Source organism: Amblyraja radiata, chromosome 16 (assembly GCF_010909765.2).
Source record: "Amblyraja radiata isolate CabotCenter1 chromosome 16, sAmbRad1.1.pri, whole genome shotgun sequence".
Taxonomy (NCBI): Eukaryota; Metazoa; Chordata; class Chondrichthyes; order Rajiformes; family Rajidae; genus Amblyraja; species Amblyraja radiata.
The window spans coordinates 21,616,826-21,638,876 of record NC_045971.1 but is presented as its reverse complement, the minus strand read 5'-3'; the positions used below and the strand labels follow the sequence as shown (position 1 = coordinate 21,638,876).

Genomic DNA, 22,051 nt, shown 5'->3' with positions numbered 1-22,051 from the left:
AATTCCCTTTGTTGCATGACCCTCTTTGATAATTATGTTTCTAATTCCTCTGGTCAGAATATACTACGTTCACTTGGGACAATTCAACACAACATTTACTTCCTAGCACTTCATGAATCCATTCTGGATATTATCAATGACAGTTTATAATTGCATAATGACTTTGGTGTAATGAAGTATTCCAAATCATGTCAAAAATGGGAGACTTTAGTGTCTATTAAAACTGGATGTTGCAGTGCACAGCACTGGTTCACAAATTATGAAAGCATGTATGCCCTTCATATTTTAACAGAATAATGTTGCATGTGTTATGCAAGGCAGGCTCTGGGTGATATTCCCAGTGCATACGGGCACCATGACTTAAAAAAAGTTAAACATTGTTTTTGGTTTCTGGCAATGTGACGCGTGGGTTTATTAATCATTCTTACCAGCACGTTTTTGTCCAGAAATTCCAGAACTTAGGGTCCTGGCACAATTCATGGGTTAAAAGGAGTGAAATCATAAAAGATGTGAATGGTCAGAAAATCAAGTTTAGAGAATTTTAGGACAGGAGTTGTTTCAGGGAACATAGAACAGTACGCCACAGGAACAAGCCCTGTGGCCTACAATGTACTGAATATGATGGCAAATTAAACTGATCTCATCTGCCTGTACATGATCCATATTCCTCTATTCCATGCAGTATGAAGGAACTGCAGATGCTGGTTTAAAACAAAGATAGACACATGATGCTGGAGAGGTGGCATCTCTGTAGAGAAGGAATGGGTGACGTTTTGCGTCAAGACCCTTTTTCAGACTGAAAGTCACGGAAAAGGGGAACGAGTGACGATGATGTAGAGAGATATAGAACAAATAATGAAAGATGTGCAAAAAAGTAACAACGATAAAGGAAACAGGCCATTGTTAGCTATAGCTAGGTGAGAAACAAAACTGGTGTGACTTTGGTGGGGGAGGGATGGAGAGAGAGGGATTGCAGGGGTACTTGAAGTTAGAGAAATCAAAACTCATATGTCTGGGTTGTAAGCTCCCCAAGCGAAATATGAGATGCTGTTCCTCCAATTTGCCTTACTCTGACAATGGAGGAGGCCTTGGACAAAAAGGTCAGTGTGGGAATGGGAAGGGGAATTAAAGTGTGTAGCAAGCGGGAGATCAGGAAGATCCAGGCGGACTGAGCGAAGGTGTTCAGCGAAATGATCACCAAGTCTACGTTTGGCCTCGCCAATGTATAAGAGTCCACATCTAGATATGGTAGATGAGGTTGGAGGAGGTGCAAGTGAACCTCTGCCTAACCTGAAAGGACTGTTGGGGTCCCTGGACAGAGTCGAGGGAGGAGGTATAGGGACAGGTGTTGTGTCTCCTGCGGCTGCAGGAGAAGGTACCTGGGTTGGGTTGGTTTTCGTGGGAAGAGATGAGTTAACAAGGGAGTTCTGGAGGGAACGGTCTCTGCGGAAGGCGGAAAGGGGTGGAGAATGGAAGATGTGGCTAGTGATGGAATCCGGTTGAAGGTGGCAAAAATGTTGGAGGATTATGTTTTGTATGCGACGGCTGATGGGGTGAAAGGTAAGGACTGGGGGACCTTATTGTTGTCCCTGTTGCAACAAGGGGGAGGATCTAGTATTTCTGGCTCAGCAACGGGCCCACAGCCTCCCCGTTGCAGACTCCAACACCACGTGGTCTGACTCTCCTGGATCCAGGGAAGGAAAATTCCCTTCCTCCTACAGATTGGTAATGATGGTTCCTCCTCCCCTTCTTTTAACCAGGTTACCCCGACCACACCTCACCCATCAATAGTCCTCACGCCCCTCCTCCTCTCTGAACACCCACAATACCCCCGCAGAACCTCGCCTCAACCTTCTCTGTCCACTCCCCGGCCCTCCTCTGACCCAAACCCCCACCCTTGTCGTGTCTTTACCATCCACCCTGACCTCCCCCTTTCCGATACAGAACAGTCTGTCCTCAACTGAGGCCTCGCCTTTGTTCCCCTTCACCCCCACCTCAACGAACTCTATTTCCATTTCATTGACGACTGCATTGGTGCCACCTCCTGCACCCATGCAGCACTCATGGACTTCATTAACTTCACCACCAATTTCCATCCTGCACTCAAATTCATTTGGACCATCTCCAACATCTCCATCCCCTTTCTTGATTTCACCATTTCCATCACAGGACAGACCATTGACTGACATCTATTTTAAACCCACTGACTCCCACAACTATCTCAATACACTTCTTCCCACCCTGCTTCCTGCAAAGACGCTATTCCCTACTCCCAATTCCTCTGTCTACGCCGCATCTGCACCCAAGATGAATTGTTCCACACCAGGACATCCGAGACATCCTCATTCTTCAGGGAACGGGGGTTCCCATCTTCCATCATAGATGAGGCCCTCACTCGTGTCTCCTCGGTACTTTGCAGCTCCGCCCTCCCTCCCCTCCCCCCTATTCGCAATCGGGACAGAGTCTCCCTGGTCCTTACCTTTCACTCCATCAGCTATCGCATTCAAAACGTAATCCTCGACATTTTCCTCACCTCCACAGGATCCCACCACTAGTCAATCTTCCTATCTCCACCCCTTTCCGCCTTCGGCAGAGATAGTTCCCTCTGCAACTCCTTTGTTAACTCATTCCTTCCCCCCCAAACCACCCCCTCCCCGGGTACCTTCTCCTGCAACCGTAGGAGATGCAACACCTGTCCCTATAACTCCTCCCTCGACTCTATCCAGGGACCCCAACAATCCTTTCAGGTTTGGCAGAGGTTCACTTGCACCTCCTCCAACCTCATCTACTGTATCCGTTGTTCTAGATGTGAACTCTTATACATCGGCGAGACGAAACGTAGATTGTCAATCGTTTCACTGAACACCTTCGCTCAGCCCACTTGGACCTACCTGATCTCCCGGTTGCTGAACACTTTAATTCCCCTTCCCATTCCCACACTGACCTTTCTGTCCTAGGTCTCCGACATTGTCAGAGTGAGGTTAAATGCAAATTGGAGGAACAGTATTTCATATTTTGCTTGGGCAGCTTACAACCCAGGGGTATGAATTTTGATTTCTCTAACTTCACATAACCCTCTCTAACTTCAAGTATTCCCTCTCTCTTCATCCCACCCTCACTCAAGTCACACCAGCTTTCGTTCTCACCTAGCTACAGCTAACAATGGCCTGTTTCCTTTATCATTGTTACTTTTTTGCATATCTCTCTTCATCGTCATGGATATCTCTTGTTTCCCTTTCCCGTGTCTTTCAGTCTGAAGAAGGGTCTCGACCCAAAACGTCACCCCTCGCTTCTCTCCAGAGATGCTGCCAGTCCCGCTGAGTTACTCCAGCATTTTGTGTCTACCCCCTGTTCCATGCATTTCCATGTACTTATCTAAATCCTCTTATATTCCCCTATCACCTGCCTCCAACACCACCCCTGGCAATGCATTCCAGGCCCCAGCATTGTGTAAAAAAAACTTACTCTGTACATTAAACTATCCAACCACTCCCTGTAGCTGAAACCCTCTAATCAGGCAGCACTCTGGTAAACCTTGACTGGCAATGAATTTAACTACCTATAATGATTCATTTTACCAAATGACAGCAGTATATTTTTTCTGCCACGAATGTTGGTGGAGGTGGTGGTGGAATTTCTTGTTTCCAGCACTTGGCATCTGCCCCTGCTGGCTTATTGCTGCTTTCCAATGGGCCGACACCACCCATGGACAGTGTGAGTTTACACATGCTTCCCAGCTCTCGGTTTGTAAAGCCTGACTGCAGAGTATGTACCTAGTGCAACCATGGTGGTCCCCATTGCAAGAAATCAATTGCCAGAATAAAATTGAGTAGTTATGTATTTACTCGTGTGGTTGTTTCAATATTTTAATGTGTATGTGTTTTCAGCATTTTATATGTAAAATAATATTTATGACTAAGAGTTATTATTCTTTTAAAATTTGTCCCACGTGTTACTGAATGTTTGATTGTCAAAGATCACAGCTTTGACAGCCCGTAAGAGCAAAGACTCATTGATTGTTAAAGTGGTTCTGGAACTACACTTGTGCAGAGGCAGCCTCTTTGCTGTATTTGGCCATGTCTAAGTGCCATCGGCAAGTTGTCAGTGGAAACTAATAAAAAACACTATGTAGGAGGAGCAAGTAGTTGCCAATTTTGGAACAGTGCAAGATGTGCCCCAGGAATAAGCTGAGCCACATGGCACATTCTGGCTTAAGGGGCTGTCCCACTGCGGCGACCTAATTGGCGAGTTTAGAAGAGTTTGCCCTCGACTCATACTCACAGCATGGTCGACACGAGGTCCTAGGAGGTCTTTGTAACTCTCCTTCTTGCTCGAGAGTAGTCCCTGCATACTCGAGACCTCAGCTAGGTCACGGCGTTTTCAACATGCTGAAAAATGCCCGCGAGTAAAAAAAGGTCGCCGTGGAAAAAATCGAGACTCGCCAATTAGGTCGCCGCACATTTGCAAATAATAGTCTTGAATAATTTGTGAAACTCCGTACAGACTTGCTGTGGTGAAAATAACAGAGATGTCCTGGTTAAAAACTAGGAAGGGAATTAACAGGATTGTTGTTGAGAGAAAATAGGCTACGTAAAGGGGCTGTCCCACTGCGGCGACCTAATCTGTGAATTCAGAAGAGTGTCTTCGACCTTCAAGCTCGAGGGCACTCGCCTGGAAAACCTCGAGCTGGATCGACCGTCTGCGTTGAAACCGCGAGCTGGATCAACCGACCCCACACACAAAAACACATCGCAAAGGCAGGGGCCAGGGAAAGTGGGGGAGCGCTGTCTGAAATTCACACCCGCGATGAAGAGGAAGGTAAAAGACAGCTGCCATGGTGTACGGTAACTCCTTTAGAGAGAGCGGGGGAGGGGGAGAGAAGGAGAGAGAAGGGGAGAGAATGGGGGGTGATGGGGGGGAGAAGGAGTGGAGACACTTTTAAGAAGTATAATAAAGTTTAGCGGGCATTTTACCTACCGACGGTTTTCCTTGGTCCTGAAAACTCCAATGAGCCAATCAAAATGCCCGGTCAGTGAAGGAGTTTGCCTATGGCAGCCCTCGACTGCCTGTAACGAAATAGCGACCCCACTCCACTGCACTACGAGTTAAAAAGAACCATACCAACCAATTTTTACTCATGGAAAAATTTTCAACATGCTGAAAAAATTTCTGGGATCTAGCTGAGGCCGGGAGTATGCGGGAACTTCCCTCGAGCATGAAGGAGAGTTCCAGTGACCTCATAGGACCTCCTAGGATCACGTGTCGACCATCGTGCGAGTTTGAGTCGAGGGCAAACTCTTTTAAACTCGCAGATTAGGTCGCTGCAGTGGGACAGCCCCTTAAAGCTCTGTTCATTGAACCTTTCACAACATGAATCTCACACTTAAGCATGTTGCTGCTGCTACTGATTCTGATTCACTGCAACTCAATTATTGTCATAGTCTTTCCTCCTATAGATTCACAACCAAATGTGATATTTTAGGTAATCTCAGGTAATGACAAATAGGGAGGCCCTTGATTTCCAGTTCTAATTTGGTCAGTGGTAAATCAGTCATATTTAAGAAATACTTAGGAATAAAAATAGTTGACGCTTTTACAGGAAGCTTATGGACTGAAAATTGATGCTGCTGCATGAAATGAGGTGGCCACAAGTATGCACAAACAACAACTGTTAAAAGGAATTAAATTTTGACTTCGTGGGAGAATAGACTTCAAGACATCACAAGTGTCAACCGTCTATATTTGGTATTGGTTTGTTATTGTCACATGTACTTCGATACAGTGGAAAGCACTGTTTTGTGTGTTATTTAGGGAAATCATACCATACTTGAGTTCATTGGGCAGTGCAAAAGAAAAATAAACAGAGTGCAGACTATGCTCTGAGACCTACAGTCTCAGCTAACACCTACAAAGATATTTTAAAAAGTGCAAAGGCCACAATGGAGGAGATTGAAAGATCAAGAATTTATCCCTAGCATATGAGATGTCCGTTCAAGAGTCAGACAACAGCTGAAAATAAGTTATTCTTGAATCTGGTGGTATGTGCTTTCATGCCTTTGTATCTGCTAGGGGATAAGAGAGAATGACCAGGGTGTGAGTGGTCCTTGATTATGTTGGCTGCATTCCCGAGGCAGTGTGAAGAATTGATTAAATTGATGGGGGGTGGGGGGGGGGGCTCGTTTGCTTGATGGACTGGGCTACGTTCACAACTCTTTGCAAATTCTTGCAGTTTTGGACAGAGCGTTTGCTGTTTCAAATGATGGTGCATCTGAATAGGATGCTTTCTGTGGTGCATCTGCAGAAATTGGTAAGAGGCTTTGGAGAATATACAAATTCCCTTAGTCTTTTGAGGAACAAGGGCATTACTGTGTTTACTTGGCTGTAGTGTCAATGTGGTTGAATCATAACAAAATGTTAGTTGACGTTCTCATGCATCTCCACTTCAACACCATTGATGCAGAGTGGAGAGTTGAACTGCAGTAGTCAGTGCCAGATCCTTCATTTTGCTGACATTAAGGCTGACATTTGTTGTCTTTCCCATGCTACTAAGCTCTCTGTCTCCACATTCTACTCTGTCTTGTCATTGTATAAGATCAGGCCCACTCCCGCAATGTCATCTGCAAACTTACAAATGAAATTAGAACAGAACATGACTGCACAATCGTGAATGCATAGGGAACACAATGAGCTGAGAACCCAGCCTTGCTGGGCACTGGTGTTGTGAGTTATTGTGGAAGATATTTTGTTGCCTATCCTTGAGAAGTCATATTAACGTTATTTTCACAATACAATCTTGAGAAACTGGCAGGCTTTCATTACTTTTCTCCCCTTGGGTTGAATACCTTGTAGCAGTTGAAGAACTAATCAGAGCCACTATATTCTTCAGGCTGTCCAGAAATAATTATCTGTCAAATGTTAACAAGACAGAGGATCTTTTTGCTGACCAAACTGTGTGCTGCATTTAGTGTGAGAAGCCATCCAAAAGCTCCAAAATAGCCATGTGGTTCCACAAGACAACAGAATCCTCTTTTGCAACTGCATTATCTGGCTTCCTCACGTTTTGTCTCATCAAGTGTTAATTAAGCATCTTAATGTATATTTGTTCAAATGTGTGTCTCTGTCCTCGGAGTTGAAAAAGGGTGAATGACTGGGCGAGTGGTTGTCAACGTTGCCAGATACAGTATAAAGCATTGCCTTGTTCATCATCATGTTTTTTCTGGCTTATAGTGTGAAGTAAATACACAATTGTTAACACTTTAATATATATCAATCAATTAAAGTGCCGGAAGTCAGACAGCATCTGTGGAGAGAGAAACTATTTCAACAAGATAACCTTTTGAGATATCCCTTATCAATAAAACCTGCCAAACATGCATTAGATCTATTTTAACTATTTCCAGTTGCTCAGCATAAATCTGACCATCGGGCGAAATACCCAACATTTTAGCTTATGTTTATGCAACTGATTCATGTATGCTGCATTGTTAAATAATTAATTTAAATGATTTACATGGTGCTTTTAATCTTTGCACTTTCTGTTATATTTGCTCCGCTACAGGTTTGGTCTATGATACATTTATGCTGAAACACCAGTGCACTTGTGGGAATACTAACAACCATCCAGAGCATGCAGGAAGAATACAGAGCGTCTGGTCTAGACTTCAGGAAACAGGGTTACTCAACAAGTGCGAGGTAAGTAAGCAGGGGAAACTGTTGACTAAGGTTCATACCTGTCCCAAAATACTGGAGCTAAGTACGGTTTCCCAGGAATGAATGAATAACAGAGGATTATTTCAACTTGCAAATGTTGACATTTTAACTATGATCCTGAAATAACCATTATGAACAAGAAACCTGAATTACATTTGAAGAATCTGTTCACTGGCCAAAAATCTCAAACCTGATTAATTTGGAAATGTGGACCTGCACCTGAAAAGAACTGAAAGATACAACAGCAAACTACACCGATCTAATCCAAAACTGAATTTTGATCAATTTGTCTTCTACTTGATAGTGTTTTGCACTGTTTTAAGAAATAACAATGTTATTGTATATTTGATATACTTTGAATGACATTTTCATTTCTGGAAAAGCCTATAGTTACTCTTTTAAGAAATTTCTCACGTGTTGATCACATCATTGGTTGTACAACCTCGTGGGATAGATTGTATATTGGAATGTGAAGGTGTATGACTCCCGAGTATCGACCTATTGTCCAGTGCAACTCAAGAAAGAAATAAGAAGGGTTATCAGAGACATTTAAAAACCATTGGGAAAAGTCCTTGACAAGCTTTCAAAGGACTATCAAGGCAGTCAGGACCCAGTCACTACTCATGGGCCTGCGTACTTCATATAGTGACCGCAGTTGCAATGTCTGGAGCTTGATGTGGTTTGTGGGGCTGTGAGATAATGCAGAGGCCAAAGGCAAGACGATCTGATGTTTCACAGAATTTAAAGGGCAGAAATGCAAATACTCCCCACAAACCTAGAGTTGATAGTAATATAGAAAGCTTGAAGTGTGAAATGGAGGGAGATTCCTTGCACAGTACAGGGTGCTCTTTGCAGATGAGGTTTAGGTTTCCTGCTATGATAATGTCTTTTGAAATTTGCTGCATGAGATAGTGTGTGGTCACTTGGGTGATGTTCATATGTTTTTTTTTTTTCTTGAATGCAACATCTATTATAATATAAATAAAAACGTACAGATCTGCAAACAATTAAAACTGTTTGCTGGCGCTTTCTAGTGAAAATATGCATTATTTTTTACTGCACCAGAATATTTTGCCTGATACTTCGAGTACAGTAAATTGAATTTTAGGCTTTCTATGTTGGAAGTTAACTTGTAATATGCATCCTAATCATATTTCTCAATTGTTCTTTCCTGCTCTGAACAAAGTAACAAAGCTGTACATAAGTGACAGAAATACTTGTAATTGTACCTTTATGATGTATTTCTACCAATGTTTTATCTCCTTTTTGTATATTCATCATGTGCAAACAAGAATTCCAATAAAATGCTATTAAAGAGAGAAAATTGGGAAGCATGATATATTTATCCTTGATAAAGAGAAGTCAAACAAATCTGAAGATGAAATTTGAACACAATTTTAAACTGCCATTTTAAGCATTCTTTGAATTAATATAAACTTTGCAACCACTGCAGTTCAGCAAAAAGTATGATTGTTCTACCCGTAGAAATTTTTATGTTCTATTTTGCAACAATTGTCATTCAGATGCTCTATCCTAATGCAAAAATCATTGTGCCGTAACGTTAAAATATCCCTAACATTCTGCTCACAGCAGTTAGTCTCAGAAACACAGTTATAACAGATATAAGCAGATTCATTTATTCATTTAAGAATCATACTTGGTTTCTTTGATACCTTAAACCATTGTAGAGAGACTTAAAGGCAGTACTGTCTAACATGGAGGGCAATTCTATCTCATTTATATAGCATTCAATCTACGCGTTCAGCATTTATGGTGTACCAATCTTAAATCCTTCTACAAAATTGTGTGATAACAAATTGTTATCTGAATTGAATGAATTTTCAGGGAGTTTCTCAATAGATAAACACCATTGTTTTTGGACTAGTGAAGAAAAGATTTGACATTTACAGTGTGCAGGACATTTTACATTTTTAAATCCCTGATGTTTAACAATTGATGGGGAAAACAGAGATGTACATAGAACAAGGAATGTAGAGCACAGGAACAAGCCCTTCAGCCCACAATGTCTGCGCTGAACATGATGTCAAGTTCAAATAATCTCCTCGGCCTCCATTCCCTCCATATCCAGGTGCCAATCTAAAAGCCTTTTAAACACAACTGTTGTATCTGCCTCCACCACCACCCTGTCAATGCATTCCAGGCATCCACCATTCTTTGTTTAGAAAAAACTTCCCTACTCCACTCCTTTCAACTTTGGCCCCTGACCTTAAAACTCTGTTCTCTAGTTCTTGACATTTCCAACCTGCAAATAAGGTTCTGATTGTCTTCCATATCAATGCCTCTCATCATTTTATATACTTCTATGTAAGACAACCGAACAAAATTAGACATTTGAACTTGCAAAAAATGGACTTTTAAAATCAACGTTAAAATGATTTGACAGCTATTGTGAGTTAACTATATACACCAGCTAGTAAATGTTATAACTGCTGATATCTATGATTTATACATAATTATGAACATGTTTGAAACCATTATTCACAGGAAAATTGGTTAGTATGGAAACCTCCTTGATATATTCAACATCAATCAGTGTTGTCTCCCCACCAGGAAATTTCCCATGTGTAATAGCTAAATGATAAAGCCTGCGAGTAGTGAAGGGTTACATTTTTCACTTTCTGATATCTCCCAAACTCTGATTTTAAATTAAAAGATTGCATGGTAAAAATTCCAAAAGTCTGGTACTACCTTTAACCTTAATTTAAAGTACCCATTAGAATAAACGGCAGGCAGCTTTACATTTTAATTTTGGTGAGGGAGTGCTGCTTCACTCTTCAAAGGATTAATATTCTGTACTTACTTTTGCAGCGAATCAGAGGTAGAAAAGCAACCTTGGACGAAATTCAAACTGTGCATTCGGAACACCACACATTGTTGTATGGCACCAGCCCTCTGAACAGACAGAAACTAGACAGTAAGAAGTTGCTAGGTATGTACACCAATCCGTAATTTGCATTTGATCATCAAAAGACCAAATGAAAAACAAACTGTTATAAACTTGAGAGCAGCTGTATTCCATTATTTGTGGCCATGTTAGACCATATCCATGGTCTCTTTGCATCAAGCTTCTATATTACATTTATTTGCAGGTTTGGAAGAAGTCTGTTCTGATGTGATACATTATGCAGACTACAATTGGTTAGTTTGCTAATGAGCTACTTACATTTTTGAGATAATAAATACTTGAAGCATTTTAAGTTAGATACTTATGCCAGTTGACAATATACCTGAATAGTAACTTGCAGCTCACAGCCCTTGGATTCGAAGTATCACTGAAAGTTTTTATATTGCCTTTCAAGAAATGAAAGCAAACTCCTCTGTCAACTTTCACCATTGACTGATGAATATTCTCTTGGAATGTTTGTATAGGTCCTATTACACAGAAGATGTGTGCACTGCTACCCTGTGGTGGACTAGGGGTGAGTACAGTTGAGAACAATTATTTTCTTAAATTTGATAAAATTTAAGTGAATGGCTGAATCATACTACTTATTGCCCTGTGAATTTTCAAAATAGTAATAAAAGTAAAAAAACACTTTTTGCAGAATGGAATGCAGAAAGTTAGGCTAGATCTTAAATTACAACATTTCGTATAACTCTCTTTAATTCAGTAATCCACAATATGAATTAAGTTGTATTCTGTGACTGCCGCAACTCACAATTTTGTTTTCATTTATTGTCTGGAGATTTTTCTTTAATCGCTGTACTTGGAGAATGGTTGATGTATGCAAAAGAGAATGCCAAAAATGTTTGTATTATGACCACTTTCTTGAAGATTACAAAAGTTTATCTGTGCCATATCCAATATGTCAAACAAAATGGAGTCTGCTTTTTACTTTCATGTGCAGTTATAAATGGACTAATTCTCATCTGTCCTCACCATGCTAATTAAAATTCTATTTATTTGAACAGTTCCTCAGTGATAAAAGACAATTTCACTGAACATTTCAGGCCCATAGAAAGATTCAAACTGCACATTAATGTATAATTACTGTGCCCAGCTATCTAATTCAAGTTTATGATTTGCATTTTCGCCTCTGAGTAGCTGCAAAATGGTTCAAATACCATGGCATTTTTGGTGTATTGAGAGGTTCATAAGCATTATTAAGGCAACAAGTTTTGATGTGGCAGAGGCCAACAAAACACTAATGAACTGAGATTTCAGACCCAAAGTATATCATCTGCAAACTTTATAGAAATGTGATGAGAAGCTTGGGCCTTCTTCGCAAGTGTGGCATCAAGCTGCTTGTCCACCTAACTGATGCAATTTCAGGTACTGTAGATTTATTTCATGCCTTGTAACGAGGTCCCTGTTGGGTAGGGTTGTTGATGTGTTATATGAGATTGCAAATTCTCTGATCATCAGCCTAAATAAATAATTCTTAAGCTCATTAACAAAATTCTCTTTACATAATGGTCTTTTGCACAGTTGACAATATTTCACATTACTCCTTCAATATCAAAGCAGTATACATCAATACCTAAAGTGAAAAATGGCTTGGAAATGTGCTGAATGCATCAGTACAGAAACATGCTAAATTCCTCCGATCTCTTCAGGGGATAGAATGTAATCCAGATGGGATGACCAAGTTGAACGTACATTATTTTGTGCCTATGACTTGTAAGATGCAACTTTCAGTCTAGCAACTGTACCAATTTGTAGTCAAAATAAACTAGGTAGTAAAGCAATGTACAGCACAATAGTATAGTATAGTACAGCGCAAGAATAGGCCCTTCGACCTACAATGTCGGTGCTGAACATGATTCCAAGTTAACCTCCTCTGCCTCCACATGATCCATATACAGTGTTTAATGTTTGGGACAAAGACCCATCATTTATTTATTTGCCTCCGTGCTCCACAATTTGAGATCTCTAATAGAAAAAAATCACATGTGGTTAAAGTACACATTGTCAGATTTTATTAAAGGCCATTTTTATACATTTTGGTTTCACCATGTAGAAATTACAGCTGTGTTTATACATAGTCCCCCAATTTCAGGGCACCATAATGTTTGGGACACATGGCTTCACGGGCGTTTGTAATTGCTCAGGTATGTTTAATTGCCTCCTTAATGCAGGTATAAGAGAGCTCTCAGCACCTAGTCTTTCCTCCAGTCTTTCCATCATCTATGGAAACATTTATTGCTGTTTATCAACATGAGGACCAAAGTTGTGCCAATGAAAGTCAAAGAAGCCATTATGAGACTGAGAAACAAGAACAAATCTGTTGGAGACATCAGCCAAAACTTAGGCTTACCAAAATCAACTGTTTGGAACATCTTTAAGAAGAAAGAGAGCACTGGTGAGCTTACTAATCACAAAGGGACTGACAGGCCAAGGAAGACCTCCACAGCTGATGACAGAAGAATTCTCTCTGTAATAAAGAAAAATCCCCAAACACCTGTCCGACAGATCAGAAACACTCTTCAGGCGTCAGGTGTGGATTTGTCAATGACCACTGTCTGCAGAAGACTTCATTAACAGAAATACAGAGGCTATACTGCAAGATGCAAACCACTGGTTAGCTGCAAAAATACAATGGCCAGGTTACAGTTTGCCAAGAAGTACCTAAAAGAGCAACCACATTTCTGGAAAAAAGTCTTGTGGGCAGATGAGACGAAGATTAACTTGTATCAGAGTGATGGCAAGAGCAAAGTATGGAGGAGAGAAGGAACTGCCCAAGATCCAAAGCATACCATCTCATCTGTGAAACACGGCGGTAGGGTGTGTTATGGCCTGGGCATGTATGGCTGCTGAAGGTACTGGCTCACGTATCGTCATTGATGATACAACTGATGATGGTAGTAGCATAATGAATTCTGAAGTGTATAGACACATCCTATCTGCTCAAGTTCAAACAAATGCCTCAAAACTCAGTGGCCGGCAGTTCATTCTACAGCAAGACAATGATCCCAAACATACTGCTAAAGCAACAAAGGAGTTTTCCAAAGCTAAAAAATTGTAAATTCTTGAGTGGCCAAGTCAATCATCTGATCTGAACCCAATTGAGCATGTCTTTTATATGCTGAAGGGAAAACTGAAGGGAACTAGCCCAGAGGGGGTGGTGTAGCTCTGTTGGTGAGGAATGAAATTCAGCTCCTTGCGAGGGGTGACATAAAATCAGGAGATGTAGAGTCAGTATGGATAGAACTGAGGAATTGTGACGATAAAAAGATCCTAATGGGAGTTATCTAAAGGCCTCCGAACACTTGCCTTGATATAGGGTGCAAGTTGAATCAAGAGTTAAAATTGGCATGTCGTAAAGGTAATGCTACGGTTGTTATGGGAGATTTCAACACGCAGGTAGACTGGGAAAATCAGGTTGGTACTGGACCCCAAGAAAGGGAGTTTGTGGAGTGCTTCCGAGATGGATTCTTAGAGCAGCTTGTACTGGAGTTTACCAGGGAGAAGGCAATTCTGGATTTAGTGTTGCGTTATGAACCAGATTTAATAATGGAACGCGAGGTAAAGGAGCCATTAGGAGGTAGTGACAATAATATGATACGTTTTAATCTACAATTTGAGAGGGAGAAGGGAAAATCGGAAGTGTCAGTATTACAGTTGAACAAAAGGGAGTATGGAGGCATGATGGTAAGCTAGCCAAGATGAGGTACGATGGTAAGCTAGCCAAGAATATAAAGGAGGATAGTAAAAGCTTCTTTAGGTATGTGGAGGAAAAAATTAGTTAAAACCCAAGTTGGACCTTGAAGACAGAAACAGGTGAATTTATTATGGGGAACAAGGAGATGGCAGATGAGTTGAACAGGTACTTTGGATCCGTCTTCACTGAGGAAGACACAAACAATCTCCCAGATGTACTAGTGGCCAGAGGACCTAGGGTGGGAGGAACTGAAGGAAATCCACGTTAGGCAGGAAATGGTGTTGGGTAGACTGATGGGACTGAAGGCTGATAAATCCCCAGGGCCTGATAGTCTGCATCCCAGGGTGCTTAAGGAAGTACTCTAGATATTCTCTGGATGCTTTCAAGAGAGAGTTAGATAGAGCTCTTAAAGGTAACGGAGTCAAGGGGTATGGGGAGAAGGCAGGAACGGGGTACTGATTGTGGATGAACAGCCATGATCACAGTGAATGGTGGTGCTGGCTCGAAGGGCCGAATGGCCTACACCTGCACCTATTATCTATTGTCTAAAACAAGCATAAGCTAAAGATGGCTGCAATACAGGCCTGGCAGAACATCACCAGAGAAGACACCCAGCAACTGGTGATGTCCACGAATCGCAGACTTCAAGCAGTCATTGCATGCAAAGGATATGCATCAAAATACTAAACATGACTACTTTCATTTACATGACATTGCTGTATTCCAGACATTATGGTGCCCTGAAACGGGGGGACTATGTATAAACACTGCTGTAATTTCTACATGGTGAAACCAAAATGTATAACAATGGCCTTTATTAAAATCTGACAATGTGCACTTTAACCACAGGTGATTTATTTTCTATTACAAATCTCAAATTGTGGAGTACAGAGGGAAATAAATAAATGTTGGGTCTTTGGCTCAAACATTATGGAGGGCACTGTACTTCCATTCCCTACACATATATGTGCCTATTTAAAAGGCTCTTAATTGCCACTATCATCGACTTCCATCACCACTCCCGGCAGCACCTTCCAGGCATCCACACTCTGTGTAAAAATAAACTTGCCCTGTACATCTCCTTTAAACTTTCCCCCTTAAGGCTATGTCATCTAGTCTTTGACATTTCTACCGTGGCAAAAACACCATCCACCACATCTGTGCTTCTCATAATTTCATATTTCAATCAATATTTTTAAAACACTGTCCATTGAACATATTTTAGTATATTAGAAAACACTTGCTATTCAGTAGAATCTGACTTGGGCTGCATTCTTCAAATGCAGTCCGGAGCCATTGCTCGTACACATTTAATTTAGAATTACTATGCCAGTTGTATTAACCTGTGTTATTAACTAAGCCGTGTTATTGATCGATAAAAGTGAAACATAAGGGGAGATTGGAAGGATGATGATTTGTAAATTTGTTCCCATTGTGTGCTGAGTATAGACTTCATAGCACCAATATGAAGATAATATGATTGTGCGTAACACACCTTAACATTGGAGTGTTACCATAGAATTACGCTTCTGCCTCATTTCCTACCCAATTGCTACTGGTATTTGCCAGTGAAGTGATATACATATAGTCTATTGTGTTATTTCTCTTTTTTAAACTAATTTTATAATTCTTTTGTGGTGGGAACAAAATGCCAAACAACAACAAATTAACGAGTAATTGGAAGAAATGCAACCAATCTGATTTATTTGCTGAGCGTATCTACTGTTTGAATATATTCCAGAACCCTGCTGAATAGATAATATTCAGTAGGCAATGTAGCAATTTCTTTATAAAATTCTGTCATGCAAACTTTGAAACTATGTAAAATCCCATCACCAAGAGATGGTTTTATTTTTAATTATTAGGATAATATTTTACCCTTCGAACGCAACGATTTAATTCCGTACCTTCAGTTATGCTTTTCAATTGAATTGTATACCTGCAACACTTTCTGAGTCATCGTCACAGTTAATATTTTTCCTGGAATCTGAACCGTACATACTTTTTAAAATGTATTCTTTGTTCTGCATTTTGGAGACACTCGTTCTCTTTTGTACAGATACCTTAAATATTGATCAAAATATATATATGGTTCTGTAATAGTAACAATATTACCTCCCCTACACCCCCAAAATGTTTTATATCCGCCGATCAATCCCAAACATTTCTCATAAAGCAACTTGGATAAGAAAGGCAGCCGTGAGTCAGACCTGGAGTCTGCCGTCAACAATTAGTATCTATCAAAATTATTTCAATATTACGGCCTGCCATTTATATTTAAAAGTAGTTGTAAAACATGGTTGGTTAGTATCAGGTACACGTGAAAAGAAAATTATTTTGTCGCAATAAATAGCAATTAAGCAACTCAATATTTTTAGCACATTCCTGCCCAACTTTAAAATGTTAAAGGTTTTAAAAATTTAGTGTTGGCTAATCATAAAACAAATTTAACGGTAAATAAAATAATCTTCTAAATGTAAACTTTCCAAAAGATGCATGTGACTTTTATTTGCTAAGTAATGTGATTTTCATCAGCTATCAATATCAAAGCTCACACTTGGTTTTCTTTTCCCTTAAACCAGAACAGAGCTCAGTTTTACTTGCAACCCTGCCAGAAATTGGTAGCAGATTAATGATCAGCAGTTCTGTGACTGTGAAACTGATTAATCTCACACCTTATCATATGCCAAATTATTAAGATTTTAGTTTGAAAAGCAGAACCTCTATTTTAACATAATATCTATAATAACTACATTTATCAGCAGCATGTTGCCTTAGTCATTAATTACAGATTTAAAAGGCATTGATAAATTACTCAAAGTACAAAATATGGCTCCATCTGTACTGAATTGATCCAAATGTAATAAATATACTAATGTTATCAAGTAAAGTGGGTAATGAAAGGTACTTGTGCTTCCATGTGTCCTTGGAACCTAAGTGGCTTTTAAAGATGTTCAACATTTACTTGCAACTCAGCAAGGAATCAGTAAATTAAGCATATGGTGGAAAAGACTTGCAGTTATCATCCACCGTGGCACAAATAACTCAGTGCACATTTTATTTAAAAACTTTATATTTAGGCTTGCTGTGAAAATTAAGGCTGAGTGAACAATAAAGATTAAACAAAACAAACTTGGTACTGAAATAATTGCTTGGTACTTTAGATTGGAGGGGAAACTGAAGGAGAAGAAAGATAAATTTATTGAGTGAATCCCTTTTTTTAGAAGAATAGGAAAATTAGCAGAATTTATTTAAGGTGGTATAAAGTTATGAGTAACCCAACTAAATTTATATTTATGCTCTTTTGTTTTAATATTTATGGTGCGATGTATGTTGGCAGTTTTGTCAGAAAAGCTGAACTTCAGCTAGGTTTTAAGTAAAATGGCGTGACTGGATATGCAGAGCAGATCTCTGCCACAATCTCAGGGTCCACCTGAACTATTAATTAGTCTTTTCTCCTTTCAGTTTTTGTGAATGTCAAAAATATTATATTTAAAATATTAATTTTCAACATTTCTAATTATTTACAGATACAATCATGAATGTTCAATTAGCTGAACGATTGCCTTTTTAATTGACATTATCCCTGTTAGATTTAATGCATTTTACCCATTGAACACATCTATTAATATGTGGCTTTGTCGCATAATTCGTTTTTAAAGTAAATTGCCTCTCATGGCTTCAAAGCAGAAAAGTTTGTGTCTTTAAAAGTGCTTTTAATATTGTAACCATACATCACAGTAAATAAATTGATGAAGCTGTATTTAAATCAATTTAGATCTTGAGCAAGAAAATGTTTTCCATTTTGATTCAAATTGCTTGTATACCAACCTTTCACTTGAGGATAACTTGATCCGAAGCCAGTACAGAATATACACCGTAGATTCTGTTAATGAAAATCAAAACATTGACATGAAAGCCAAAAACATATGCTGGTTAACACTCAGCAGACCAGGCAGCACCTGTGGAAAAAGTAACAGTTAACATTTCGAGTGGAAGACTCTTCATCAGAACCCCATCAGTTGCGAGTTTACTGCATTTTCTGTTTTTATCAGCGTTGATTCCATTGCTTTTCCCAAAGATAATTTCATGGTGTGGTGTTGGAGGTAACCTTTTTGTCGAAAGTAATGAGAGTTAAACAATAAATAACATTTCGCAATTTTCGCTTCAACATTATTTTCCAGCTATTTTACAGGGCAATAGCATAAGATGTTGCTTCAACCTTTAAAAAAAAACTGAAATTCTTTTTAAACCACATCACTTGCATTGTTTCATCAGCTAAAAAATTGTGATGAATCTGTAAGACATCTGGGTTGCAAACAATGAACCCATTGCATGAGGGATTCAAAGCCTCAAGGCTTTGGCATTTATGTATCTGCCAAGCCACAAATAATTTTTTTAAGCAGTTAAAGTAATATAAATCTGGATATGGGTTTTTTTGGCATGGTATTCAAAATTTCCTTAGAATGTGTTGAATGATGTCTCCAACTTAGCTAGACAATATAATAGACCAGGCAAACTGTTTGCATTCAGGAGATGCAAAAAGATTTTATTTTCTGATATGTATCTTTTTCCTTATTCTACACCACAGCATCCTCCTTTCACAACTCTACAAATGTCAAAGATCTTGTTAACTTTAAAACCGTGACAGTAAACCGAAGTATGATGCACTGAAATGGAGGATGTTAACCAGAACTCAATTCCTCGGTCAGTTTTTCCACCTACTGTATTCGAGATGGAAGGAGTGTAACAAGATGTTCAGCAGATGGATTCCTGGGGTGTAGGGTTATCTTCTGAGGAGAGATTAAACATGCATGCTAGTTCTATATTGTCGAAGGTTTAGAAGAATATCAGTGGACCAATGCAGCAATGATATTTCCTTTGGCTGAGAAGTCTAGGCCAAGAGTCGTAGTTTCTTAATATAGGGTTGGCTATGTAGGGCTGAGGGGAAAATACATTTTTCATGCATTGGTAGTTAATCTTTGGAATTCGCTATCAAAGTTGGCAACATTTTAATTTCTTTGTTAGAATTTCACAATAACATAGCCTAGCCTCAGATATAGCCTCATATCCAGCCACAGGTTCTTACTTTGCTGTTGATCATAAAGTATAAAACCAAAGAGCATAGCAGAAAAAAAAATGTAAACACCTATCTGAGAAACGGACCAGGTTTGTAGGCCAATAATTAAGAACAGAAAATTTGGAAATAATCAGCAGGGCAAGCAACAGATGTGTAGAGAGAAAATGATAATGTTTCAGGTTGATAATGTGTTGGCTGTGCCAGGAACTGTTATAATTCAAAGAGAGGTTAAAGAAATGCCTATGATAGAGTACAGGCCCCAAGAGAATGAATGACACAAGTGTTAATGGTGCTGGCTGAGACAGAGTTGCGGCTTGTCAATGTTCAGTCCTGAAAACTGTATCATGTGTAAGATAGACACAAAAAGCTGGAGTAACTCAGAGGGTCATGCAGCATCTCTGAAGAAATGGAATAGGTGACATTTTGGGTTGAGACCACGCCAAGTCAGATGATTAGAAACAGTTAGAACCATACAGCACGGAAACAAACCAACTTGCCAATGCTGACCAGGATGCCCCATCTATTCTGGTCACACCTATTTGGCCATCTATTACTAAAACTCTCATCTTTTTTATTTCTATGCATGTGTGTGAGCATGTCTGTAAATGTGCCCCCGGAACTATGCCAAAACGGCACACGATAGCGCTAGAATTTTTGCACCACCTTACAGTTGTCCTGTGGCGTGGTGAGTCAAAGTTTTGTTCAGATTGATGTTATATTTCACAAGTTATTTCACATTTTTTAATTATAAAAATACAAATTTGAGGAAAAAATTATTCCCTCTGCAGCTATGACTTCACAATGGGATTGTAACCTTGCCCGCTACAATGTTGCAATCCCGGGCCACTCAGTCCTGCCAGCACTAGTAAGTGCAATTGCAAGCTACAATGTTGCAATCCTTTTTTATATTCCTGTGCAGTTGGGGGCTATGGATGAGTGCTGGAATATTGCATTGGGGGAATGGCTTGCATTTGGCAAATGGCTTGCATTGGGGGAACGGGTGAGTGGTGGAATAGTGCATTGGGGAATGGGCTGCGTTGGGGGACCAGACCTCCCATGGGGGCTATGGGTGAGTGGTGGAATATTGCGTTGGGGGACCAGGCCTCCCTTGTGACAGGGCCACTTGGTTTAGTATATTACTAAAACTCTCAATTTGTTTGTTTCTACGTGCGTCTGTCTGTGATCTCTGATTTGGTAATGTTGTCAAATTACGCCAAAACGGTACACGATAGCGCTACAATTTTTGGACCACCTTACACACAACTGTCATGTGGTGGTTTGTATCAAGTTTCATTCAGATTGATGTTACATTGTCATTTAAAACATTTTAACATTTTAAACAGCGCCACACTTGCCCTTAGCAGCGTATGACATCACAATGGCATCTCATTTACATAAACTGCCCGTTCATTTACGGAATAAGAATCAAGATTTTTATTGTGTGGGGGGGTGGGATGGGAAGGAGATGAGCGCCGACGCGTCACAATGGGATCTCATTTACATTTGAAAAAACTCGCTGTCCCCCGTTAAATGCACGCTGGACACAGACATAGCCAGGGCCCGGAGCCGCGCTCCTCCCGCTGCTCCAGACCGGAATATTGCGTTGGGGGAACGAGGCCCAATGGGTCCCACTTAGGGTAGGGAAGGGAAATGGGTTATGGACAATGTTAACAAAGACAAGTCTCTTAGTCCAATGAGAGATTTGTAACGTTGTTGGAAGGAGAGGGAGGGAGTGGGGAGGGGACGAGGAGAGGATTGTTGTATAATGTTATTTAAACAGGTAGAGGGAGAGGGGTTATGGAGGGAGGGAGGGAGTGACTGAGGGTAGGGGAAAGGAGAGGGCGGGAGAGGTGAGTGGGGGAGGGGGAGAGGGGAAAGAAGTGGGAGGGTGAAGAGATGGGGGAGGGAGTGCTGGGGGATGAGGGGAAATGAGATGTGCCTGTGCAGTTGGGGGATATGGGTGAGTGGTGGAATATTGCGTTGGGGGAACGGGTGAGTGATGGAATATTGCGTTGGGGGAACGGGGCCCAACGGGTCCCACTTGGTCTGGTATCCCTCTAAACCTTTCCTATCCATATACCTGTCCAAATTAATTTTAAATGTTGTTATAGTTTAGTTCCTTGAACATATGTTGACTGAGAGGTCAGAGTGGGAGAGGAAAAGAGAACATGTAGTCTGAATTGAGGCATAGCAGTCAACCAATATGCTCTGGGTTCTCTGGCATTGAGAAGGCACATTGTCAACACCAAATGAAGAACACTAAATTGGAAGAAGTACAAGTGAATCACTGATTTGCCTGGAATGTGTGTGGAAACTCATTCAATCTCCTAGTGTCTTTCATTTATTTGGTATATATTTTAAAAGAAAGGACATTGGTAGGACGCTGATAGAATCATTGAATTGGTTGTAGAATATAGTAAGTCAAAAAGCTATTTTATGAAGGTTTTACATTGCATTTTCTCCCTGCAGGCAATTACCTCAGTATATCTCCTGCTTATTCTGCATATTCTTTACAATTCCCTTCAATTATTGGATTCAAACTTTTTGACTAATGAAATGTCCTACACCCACCTTTATCAGTAACCTGTTTATTAAAATGTCTGAAATGGGCATGGTCCATGATGATTGGGGCATATTC

At 40.2% G+C, this 22,051-nt stretch overlaps 1 protein-coding gene and 1 long non-coding RNA gene across 7 annotated transcripts in view; one reads left to right on the top strand and one right to left on the bottom strand.

The window, feature by feature from the left end:
• The window catches only part of hdac5 (histone deacetylase 5), a 288,826-nt gene that overhangs the window by 221,496 nt on the left and 45,279 nt on the right, over nucleotides 1-22,051 (top strand). For all 6 annotated transcript variants that reach the window (XM_033035320.1, XM_033035315.1, XM_033035317.1 and 3 more), the window contains 3 exons: nucleotides 7,559-7,692; nucleotides 10,540-10,660; nucleotides 11,101-11,150. In XM_033035320.1, coding sequence (XP_032891211.1) covers nucleotides 7,559-7,692; nucleotides 10,540-10,660; nucleotides 11,101-11,150 — 305 coding nt within the window. The remainder of the gene's footprint in view (nucleotides 1-7,558; nucleotides 7,693-10,539; nucleotides 10,661-11,100; nucleotides 11,151-22,051) is intronic.
• Nucleotides 1,595-18,171, bottom strand: LOC116982039. Its single transcript, XR_004414335.1, has 4 exons — nucleotides 18,161-18,171; nucleotides 5,874-5,877; nucleotides 2,693-2,698; nucleotides 1,595-1,684 (listed from the first exon to the last, which is right to left on the bottom strand). It is a non-coding gene; the product is annotated as an uncharacterized LOC116982039 (long non-coding RNA).